The sequence below is a fragment of the Triticum aestivum genome, chromosome 5A (genome assembly GCF_018294505.1).
Source record: "Triticum aestivum cultivar Chinese Spring chromosome 5A, IWGSC CS RefSeq v2.1, whole genome shotgun sequence".
NCBI classification, from domain to species: domain Eukaryota; kingdom Viridiplantae; phylum Streptophyta; class Magnoliopsida; order Poales; family Poaceae; genus Triticum; species Triticum aestivum.
Window position 1 is genome coordinate 126,551,346 of NC_057806.1, and position 10,310 is coordinate 126,561,655.

At 47.3% G+C, this 10,310-nt stretch overlaps 1 protein-coding gene and 1 pseudogene across 1 annotated transcript; one reads left to right on the plus strand and one right to left on the minus strand.

The window, feature by feature from the left end:
* Nucleotides 1-387: 387 nt before the first annotated feature.
* On the minus strand, nucleotides 388-4,056 carry LOC123101251 (protein SOSEKI 5-like; annotated as a pseudogene).
* An 83-nt stretch (nucleotides 4,057-4,139) lies between these two features.
* LOC123101252 (uncharacterized) lies at nucleotides 4,140-8,999 on the plus strand. Its single transcript, XM_044522785.1, has 5 exons — nucleotides 4,140-4,146; nucleotides 6,163-6,782; nucleotides 7,213-7,283; nucleotides 7,733-7,843; nucleotides 8,234-8,999. Coding segments are annotated over exons 1-5 (810 nt in total). The 3' UTR covers nucleotides 8,235-8,999.
* Nucleotides 9,000-10,310: the final 1,311 nt, after the last annotated feature.

A 10,310-nucleotide genomic window follows, 5' to 3' on the forward strand; every position in this document is an offset into this window, starting at 1 on the left:
ATTCGGAAAACTGCTAACATTTTTTTTAACTCCGGTGTGTTCTGTCAAAAACGTCCGTACTTGTCAAAAATATAATCAGAATTTACAAGAAAAGAACAAAAAAAGGAAAAATAATCCGTTCCGCCGGCATGACTAGTCTAAAGTATTCGCATTTCTTTTTCACCATCAAACTGAATCTGCCGTAGTGGCTAGCTATGCCTGTCTACAGGCTCGTGGTCGCGAGTTCCAATCCTTGCTGAAGCGCTGCGTTATTCATTCATTTTTGAGGAAAGTATCGTTTTCCCCCTGAAATCTTCTGCAATGGACCAATTTCCCCCTCAACTCTAATACTGGATCAATCAGCCCCTCAAATCTGTAAAACCGGATCATTTCTCCTCTAAGGTGGTTTCAGACTTGATTTGAAGTGGTTTTGACCCATACCATGCATTTCTCTGGATTGACCGTGCACTTCGCTTCATAAGAGTTGGGTGGAGATGACTGCTTCAGTGTGTCGAGCTCGCCTCCGTGGCCGGCATGCTCGCCGCTCGTCGTCTTCTTGGTCTCCACCAGGCTGCCGCTGATGTACTCCTGCTCGATACCTACAACGATGCTGATGCTCCTCGAGAAGCTGTCTGCCATCGTGCCGCTGCTCAGGTCCGACCGTCCGCAAGGGAACCGCTCTGTGTGCCTCGCACCACCCGGACCGGTGCCCCGCTTGGCTGCCGTAGAAGATGAGGTGCATCAGCACCGTGGACGCGCGCATCCGGCCGCCCGCGATCACGCCCTTGTGCTAGGCCTGCATCCTCTTCCTCCGGCAAGCGGCGATGGTGTTCGAGGTGGCAGCCTTGCGGGCATCATTTTGATGAGCGTCTCTAGCGTGTCGGGGCTGTTGGACGACGGCGGCGACGAGATCTTGTCGGCTCCGAGATCTGTCATAGGCTGTTGCGGCGGAGACGGCTCGGGGCCCCGGTGCCGGCCGCATTTCTCGCCGGTCTGCGTGGCCGCGTTCGCGTTCGCCCCAGCGCCGCTGCGCGCGGCGGCCACCCAGTACTGGTCGAGGTCGAAGGAGCTCTAGTTCTTGCGCCGGCCGTGAGCCTTGCTAATGGCCGCTTTGGGCAGCTTGTTCTCGTTCCCGGCCTGGCAGCTCGAGGTGGAGGAGGACGAGGATGAGCAGGCGAAGGCGTCGCGCGGGTAGGCTTGCGCGGGAAGGAGGCGGAGCAGCTCAGAGCCCTTGAGCACGTACTGGGCACCACTGGCAGGTGCACGGGATCGTCGGCGGTGAGTCGTGCCAGACGTAGTCGGTCTTGTAACTCTGCTTGGAGGACCAGGAGTAGTAGGCGTCCACCATGCCAGCGCCCCGGAGCACGGTCAGCCTAGTCAACGAGTTCAGTCAACGAGAAGTGCACGGTCTGGGTCCAAACCACTCAAAATCAAGTCCAAAACCACCATAGGGGGAAATTGATCCGGTTTTAAAGATTTGAGGGGCTGATTGATTCGATATTAGAGTTGAGGGGGAAACTGGTCCATTAGAAAGGATTTCAGGGGAAAAATGACACTTTCCTCTTCATTTTTTACACTGGTCGCTGCCTTCATGGGCCGGCCCAGTCGAGGGACTAACCTATGCGAAAGCTTGACATTCTGCTGCATTGCCGCAAAAAGTGGCCGATAGGAAGTACCCTCCTACTCCACGCCTTCAGCACCATCTTTTTCTTAACAACCTCACGAGACTTTTTATTTCAAACCGTCACAATATTTACATGGACGAACGAAATCCCGTTGGGCTGGCCAAACCAAACATGACAGCCAGGTCCTAAAGATAAAGCATGTCTCGCTAGGTTGTGAGCCTCAACATTTGAGCTTCTAAATTCATGAACAAAAAAACAGGAACTAAAAGTAGATTGTTGTTGCTTGATCTCCTTGATGATCGCCCCATAAGCAGCTCCACTTCCACTCTGAATTTCTTCTATCACTCCCTTGCAGTCGGATGCGAGTTGGATCTGCTGAATATGTAAATCTGCCGCCAAGTCCAGCCCCTCCCGGATGGCCATCGCCTCCAACGTAGCTGGATCACCATTGTTGTACACTATAGCAGACGCTCCAAGGAATAGGCCAGCTTGGTCGCGGCAAATAGCTCCCACAGCTCCAACATGTCCCTGACGATGCACTGAAGCATCTATATTCAGCTTTGCGTAGTTTTCCAGAGGTGCAAACCAGCCTGATGGCCGTACCCGCGCGCTTCTTGTGCTTCTGCTCTCGGGTCTTAACAGTTTTGTTTCATCCAAATAGGAATTGATTAAGCTATGGGTGGCATACGGACTTTTATGAATATCTTCGTAGATAGCTTTCCGTCGGGCTCCCCAGATGGCCCAAAGGGTGACTCCTAGTCTGGTAAATGCGTCATCAGATAGTGCCTCTTGCGCTTCAAAAAGCCACTTCTTTGCACACTCCTTCGTGTTTGAACTAAGATAATCGAAGATCACTTCCGATGATAGAGCCCAGGTGCTCCGTGACGAGGGGCAGTCGAAAAGTGCATGTCTCCACAAGTCACGAACTCCACATAGGTTACACGAGGATGATGTAGCCATGTGTCATCGGTGCAGAAGATCCATTGATGGCATGGAATGCCGGGCCAGCCGCCATAAGAACACTTTCACTTTGGACGGGATCTGGAGCTTCCACAATGCTTTCCATTCTTTTCCTTCCGCCTGAGTACTTGAAGACCCCTCTCGCTCCTCGAGCCAGTCTTCTCTGTTAAACTTAGTCCGTACTAGCATATGATATGCCGAACTAACTGTGAAGTTTCCCCTCGGCTCCTCACCCCATGCCCAAAAATCATCAACTCTTCGTGTGCACACCGGGATTTTGAGTATAGCTTCTGCATTGAAAGGAGTAAAGACCGAGCGTACGAACTGACCTCTCCATGAAGCAGTTGATGGTTCAATAAGCTCAGAAACTGTCTGGGACGGAGAGGGTACAAGTGAGGTGATCGGTCGTTTGTAGCTCTCTCGCGAAATGCCTTCAGCGCCATCTAATCCAACTAGCGTTCACAAACAACGCTTTGCTGGGCCGGCCCACGAACAAAAAATCCTACGAAAAGTTGTTGAGCCGAGGATTCGTCGGACTCACGCCTTCATCACTTTCTAAACCCGCTAAGCTAACCACCTCAAGATACATAGTACATGTATCTCTACTTCTAAGGCCTTGTACAATGGGACTTCTAAGGCCTTGTACAATGGGAGATACTTAGTAGGGGAGGTGTTTAGAGAAATAAATTGGGTGTTTCTTAAGCACTGATGCTTATTTGTACAGGATAGACGCTTAACTAAGCGTCTCTCATGTAGAAATAGACACCGGTGCTTCAGAAAAAACCTCGTGCTGAGGCCCCAACCTGCACCATGCACGTACGAGCGAAAAAAGACCTAATGGAGCAGTTGGTAGTCTCGCTTTCAGATTTTTTTAGTCCCACTTCCCATAGTTTTTTTTGGTACCTCCTCCCACCTTAGACTTAACCACCACGATTCGAAAAAGCTCGGTGCTGAGGCCCGAACCAGCACCATGCACGTACGAGCGAAAAAAGACCTACGATGGTTAACCAACGAAAAAAGACCTACGAAGATTAACCAGCGATAAAAAAAACCAAAACCTATCTCCCGGACGTAAGAGCGACCTCTCCTCTCGATCCATCCCCTCCTATGCGACCGCTCTCTTTCTCTCTCCTCGCGATGTGGCGCCGCCCCCATCTCTCGCTCCACCGCCACCGCCCCCCGCCTTCTCCTACCTCCCGCTCAGCCACGTCCACCACCCCCACCCTTCTCCCCATTGCCGGATCCATTTGCAGATCGTCAAGGTTAGGCAGCGGAGCTCCACATCCGTGACCCGTGCGTGCTTGTCAAGGAAGTTGCTCCTGGATTTGCGCTTGCGCGGCTGTGGCGGAAGGGACTCAGGGTGGCCGCCGTCACCGCGGAAGACCAATCCCCCACCTTGTCCAGAATCTCTTCTTCCGCCATGTTCCACCGAGGAAGGAGGGGGCGGCTCAAAGTCTCCCTCGTTGCCGCCAGCAGCTGCAGCCGCCGCCATGGGTGATCTCCTCCTACACGACCAGTTTTGATGGATTCGTGGGGACATGCATGTATAGCGGCCGGTGCGGCGTCTCGGCCCCAATGTCAAGTATGTTTCGTTTCCGTCTCCACCCTCTCATCTCTCTTAGTTTGATGCCCCGGCGTCTCTTTGTTGTGAGTCTCTTTGCTGATCTGAATTTGGATCGACTGAATCAACCAATAGCTAGAGATCTGAAATAGAATAGGTTCATTTTTTTAATAAGGTCTTTAAATCATAGTTCAGTAGAGGGAAATACCATGTCACCTGTAATGGAATTTCATTTGTTTCACTTGCATGAACCAAACATATATGTGTGCTGACTACATGCCCCTGCAAGTGTGTTGATTCCCATGTCAATTTAGTAATTGTAGCTATATTCCTGCTGGAGCAAGGAACAAATATCAGGTTCATTTACATCTGCAGACTCCAATTGTTTGTTCATAACTATGTTTTCCTCCTGCTGTGTCATTTAGGTCTATGTTTGTTTTCCTCCTGCTGTGCACTAACCTAGAAGCCTGTAACCATGTCCGTAGACTAAATTAATACTATCCCTGAGTGAAGGTAATGTTTCCAGCAAGAGAATTGACAGTGCTGACAGTGTCGTTATATTTTGTAGTATTGTCAATGTCAGGCATGTCGAATATTTGCTCTCTTTTTTACTTAGCCAACTTATTTTACTACATGGAGTGTTTTGGAGTTTTGTTTCTAAAAGAGATTGTGTGGAGTTTTGTTCTGGAGTGTTTGTACTGATGCATAAAACTATCTGCATCTAAAATGGCATGGTATTAGTATTTTTATTTTTAAAGGTGTGCCACTTTCCTTGAGCTTTCACTAAATCATAGTTATGTCCTGATGTTATCGTCACTTGAATATACATTATGATTTAATGCACGTTCAGGAAATAGTCAATGCATCACTATTTTCTGGAAACTCTCTCTTCCGTGTGAAGTTTTGATTTCATTTTGATATATTAATAATAATATTACATGTTTGTTGTAAATGTCTATTTACAAACTTTGCAGATAAATTGGTGCCTGTATATTATAGAAGTAAGACACTTGAAACTAGATTCAACATGGTTCCTGCACTCCCAACTTTTCATGGTTGACCTCACATCAGAAAACAATTATTCATCATGGGCAGTCATGGTTGTTTGCGACCCTGCAAGAAGATGATCGACGGTCGGCAGCTCGGCTGCTTCATTGCCATCTTCAACGAGCACCGCCCGACACGATTTTTTGCTGGCATGTACCATCGAATGTCACTGCTTTTATCATGGCATCCAACACTTGCAGTTGTGACTCAAAAGGGAGTTCTGAAGCTGATAAACTTGGATGGCCTGACAGTCTACCATACCAACAACCATCTCCAAGGACACGAACTTGCTAAGTTTCTAAGATTCATACACACCTTCAGATACAGATACCTACTTTGTTCTCTAGATTTCCTATGCATTTTAAGAGGATGAGCCGCCCATATATTCATGAGGAAATGATGGAGGTGACCCTATTTAAAATGAACTTTCACAATTTTTTTCCAAGAAAAGATCAGGGTGCCGATAGGGTTTCTATTATGTTTCAGGAGAAATTTGGATCTTTTTGGACAGTTATTGCAACCATCTTTCGGAATTTAGATATATTAAAACTAAGCACTTTTCCAGCCCTCTTAGAGCATCAGCATTCACAGCCGTCCGATCGTCAATTTCAAGCATTTTCAGCCGTCAGATTAGGTGGGAATCGCACTTAATCTTGGTTCTTTTGCTAATACCGATTGCACTCCGTCAGCATTTTTGGACGTTCCGTGTTAAATTGGGCCCAATGGGCCAAGTCTCCTCTCCCCACCCGAACCGGATCGAGACGTCGTCTCGCACAACCCCCTCCTCTCCCCGACCTCTGTGCTCTTTCTCCCAATCTAGGCGGCTGGGCGTATCCTTCCCGACAGCGCCGCCGACCACGACATCGACCTCCACCAGCGGCCCCCCCTCGCTCTTTCTCGATCTCTAGCGCCAGCGCGCATAGCGAAACGGCGTCACACTCTCTGTTGATTTGCCTACCACGACGATGTGCTCGGAGCCGTCCTTTTAAGGTGGAACGCAACCGCCGCTGTTATCAACTCCCGATCCCGATCGAAGCTCGCCCAATCCCGACCGAGGTCCACCCGCCCAATCCAGCGACCGGAGGAGAGGAGCAGCCGGTGCGGTCGAGGCCTCGAGGGGATTTAGCGGACGCCAGCCGCGCGTGGGATCCAGCATCGAGGGAGCCGACGCGACGCGCGCGAGGGAACCGGCGGTCCAGGGGAACCAGCCAAGGCGAGGCGCCCCGGCCGGTCGATGCGCTGCGGTTCGTCGCCTGGCTACAGGGCATGCTCCGCCACGCCGCCTTCTGGGAGAGAGAGGCTGCTGCCGGGCGCCGGCGCTGGCGTGCAGGACGGAGTCGCCGCTCCAAGTGCCAGTTGTTGTTCGCGCCGCCGGGAGCGCGTTCGCAGCGGGCCGTGCCAGCCGTCTCTCGCCGATGTTGTGCCTGAGGGCTTTGCTGGTTGGGTCGCTGGTGGAGGACGAGGCCAAGCTTGCTCCGCTCTTTCAGATCCAGGAGTGTAACAGAGTGCTGGGGCGAGATCTCAGCTTTCAGGCGCAAACACCCCAACCCGTGATATGTTTTTACGACGGATCTAAACTCCTCCGGCACGCTGCTGCCAGGTCCAGGAAGGTATGCGAACTTTGAGCAAGCAACGTTGGTTCGTTCTCGGTGGAGGTACAGTGGGTCACTGGATAGTGGATACTGGATACAATAGCAGCAGGTGGATGTGTACGTAATTGTACTTATCCTGTGCTTTCTTGTGATTGTAAACCTAATCACATTCTAGATCGATTGATTCATATTGCCTTTCATAATTAGAATAACTGGTGTTGTTTATGATGGTATGCATTATCTTCCCTCCAGTTTTATTCTAGCTGCTCAACTTGCATATTTTACAACAAGCCCAAAAGACACACACTATTTTATGGATATTTACATTAGCTTTTCATCCTTCAGTGGTGAAAACAGTTTCCCAAATTTTCTTTCCTTGTTCATTCTTATATTAATTTTGTTGTAATGATTTTCATGACAATCCACACACACACACACACACACACAGATGCAATATTTATTGAGTCTGATTTTTTGGTGGAAACAAACTGGAGGAAGTGATGTACAACTCAGAAAAAGGTAAGTGATGTGAAATTTCTAGGTGCATTGCTATTTACACTACCATGCAATGACATTCAAATACGTATTAAGCATGTCCTTAATAAAGTTTAACATGCCATTTTCTATTAGAGTACTCCGATCCAAGCTGGATATGTAGCTAGCCTCTCCTAATCTTCCTGTAAAAGACACTCTCCTAATCTTCCCATGCTTTCAGTTTCTTCGGTATCGGAGTTCTCATCTATTTTTTGAGATTTCAGCGATCAATGCCGAGCATATGTATTTTTTGTCTACCCCTGGGTTCTCTAATCCCCCCCCCCCCCCCCCCCGCCCCCCGCCCCCCGCCCCATTATTTCTTTTTTACATTGCATCTGATTAATACCCATGAGATCCCCTTTTCATTTCAAAAATTTGTGGCCTCCTTCCTGTTATGTCACTATTAAGTCTTCGGTTCAACGTGACACATGCAGGGCCACCTTAAGTGCTCAACTGCCACGTCTAGCGGGATATGGAGAGGGACACGAAGATTATATGTGTACCGATGGTTGCGGGTTGATGAAGACGGACCTGCTGGTGCAGTGGTGAGGACTATATAGCCCATGTACTTTACCATGAACAATCCAAGGTTGAATAATGAAATATTGATAGGATCTACCATTTATTACTTTCTCTTTTTAAAATGCGAATATGTTTCTAGACATTGAATAAATCTTGATAGGATCTGCCATTTACGGCTTTCTCTTTTTAAAATGTGATTATGTTTATAGACTTTGAAATAATAAAAACACCAATTTCTCAAGATGAATAAAACTTTTTATGTGGATTTCTGCTTTATTTATCTGCTGTGATCAGTGTTTTCTTCTTGCATGTGGCTTAGTAACACCAACCAATACATTTCTTTACGCATGTGATTTGTTTGTTCCTCTCATTCTATTATTAAACTTATTAATTTGATCTTTTTCGTTATACAGATCACTTCTGACATTGCCGGTTCCAGCACTCCTGGACTCCTCCTTTACCAACGACCCACATGCAAAATAATGTAAGCTGACAGGCTCCAACTTGATAATCTAGATGACATGGTCACTATACTGAGAACTGTCTTCCTTCAAAAGTAGAAAAAAATGTTGCTCAATCTGCTTTTTACAGAACAATGAGTAGCTGGCACTTGCTTCTATTAAATAGACAGTCAATTTGTAGTATGCATCAGTACCACAAAAAGCCTTTTAGGTTGCCTGCCAGTTTAAATGATCTCTATAATGGTAAATAGACAGTCAATTTGTAGTATGCATCAGTACCACAAAAAGCCTTTTAGGTTGCCTGTCAGTTTAAATTATTTCTATAATGGTGATTGGATATTGTGGGCTTTGCCTGTCATTTTAGCATGCTACAGATTTCTGCCTAAGGTGATTATCAGCTTGAATTTGAGCAGAAGGCTAAAGCTGTTCTTGGAACTTACAACGGTGTTGTCTTTCCAAATGAGAAAAGATGACAAAGCTTTGTTTTATTACAATGTTACCTTTTACTATGCCTGGTCAGAAACAAGCGAATCCTCTCGAGTTTGTCGAGTTGTTTGCAGTGATCATCTGCCATTTTCTATTTGTATAATGTTTGAAGTTTGTATGAATGGATTCAATGAAATTATAGGTGTCATACTACTTTGGTCGAGATTATGCTTCCAGATATTGAAGGAAATATGCCCTAGAGGCAATAATAAAGTTATTATTTATTTCTTTATATCATGATAAATGTTTATTATTCATGCTAGAATTGTATTAACCGGAAACATAATACATGTGTGAATACATATTCAAACAGAGTGTCACTAGTATGCCTCTAATTGACTAGCTCGTTAATCGAAGATGGTTATGTTTCCTAATCATGAACAACAGAGTTGTTATTTGATTAACATGATCCATTCCATTAGCTTAGCACCTGATCGTTTAGTATGTTGCTATTGCTTTCTTCATGACTTATACATGTTCCTATGACTATGAGATTATGCAACTCCTATTTGCCGGAGGAACACTTTTTGTGCTATCAAACATCACAACGTAGCTGGGTGATTATAAAGGAGCTCTACAGGTGTCTCCAAAGGTACATGTTGGGTTGGCGTATTTCGAGATTAGGATTTGTCACTCCGATTGTCGGAGAGGTATCTCTGGGCCCTCTCGGTAATGCACATCACTTAAGCCTTGCAAGCCTTGCAACTAATGAGTTAGTTGCGAGATGATGTATTACGAAACGAGTAAAGAGACTTGCCGGTAACGAGATTGAACTAGGTATTGAGATACCGACAATCGAATCTCGAGCAAGTAACATACCGATGACAAAGAGAACAACGTATGTTGTTATGCGGTCTGACCGATAAAGATCTTCGTAGAATATGTGGGAGCCGATATAAGCATCCAGGTTCCGTTATTGGTTATTGACCGGAGACATGTCTCGGTCATGTCTACATTGTTCTCGAACCCGTAGGGTCCGCACGTTTAAGGTTTCGATGACAGTTATATTATGAGTTTTGATGTACCGAAGTTAGTTCGGAGTCCCGGATGTGATCATGAACATGACGAGGAGTCTCGAAATGGTCGAGACATAAAGATTGATATATTGGACGGCTATATTCGGACACCAGAAGTGTTTCGGATGATTTCGGAGAAAACCGAAGAGCCGGAGGGTTACCGGAACCCCCCGGGAGAAGTAATGGGCCATATGGGCCTTAGTGGAGAGAGAGAGGGGCTGCCAGGGTGGGCCGCGCGCCTCCTCCCCCCTGGTCCGAATTGGACTAGGAGAGGGGGGGGGGGCGGCGCCCCCCTTTCCTTCTCCCTCCCCACTTCCTTCCCCGACACTTTGGTGGAGGACTCCTCCTTGCGCGCCAATAGGGCGGCCGGCCTCCTCCCTTGCTCCTTTATATACGGGGGCAGGGGGCACCCCTAGACACACAAGTTGATCCACGTGATCGTTTTCTTAGCCGTGTGCGGTGCTCCCTTTCACCATAATCCTCGATAATATTGTAGTGGTGCTTAGGTGAAGTCCTGCGACAGTTGA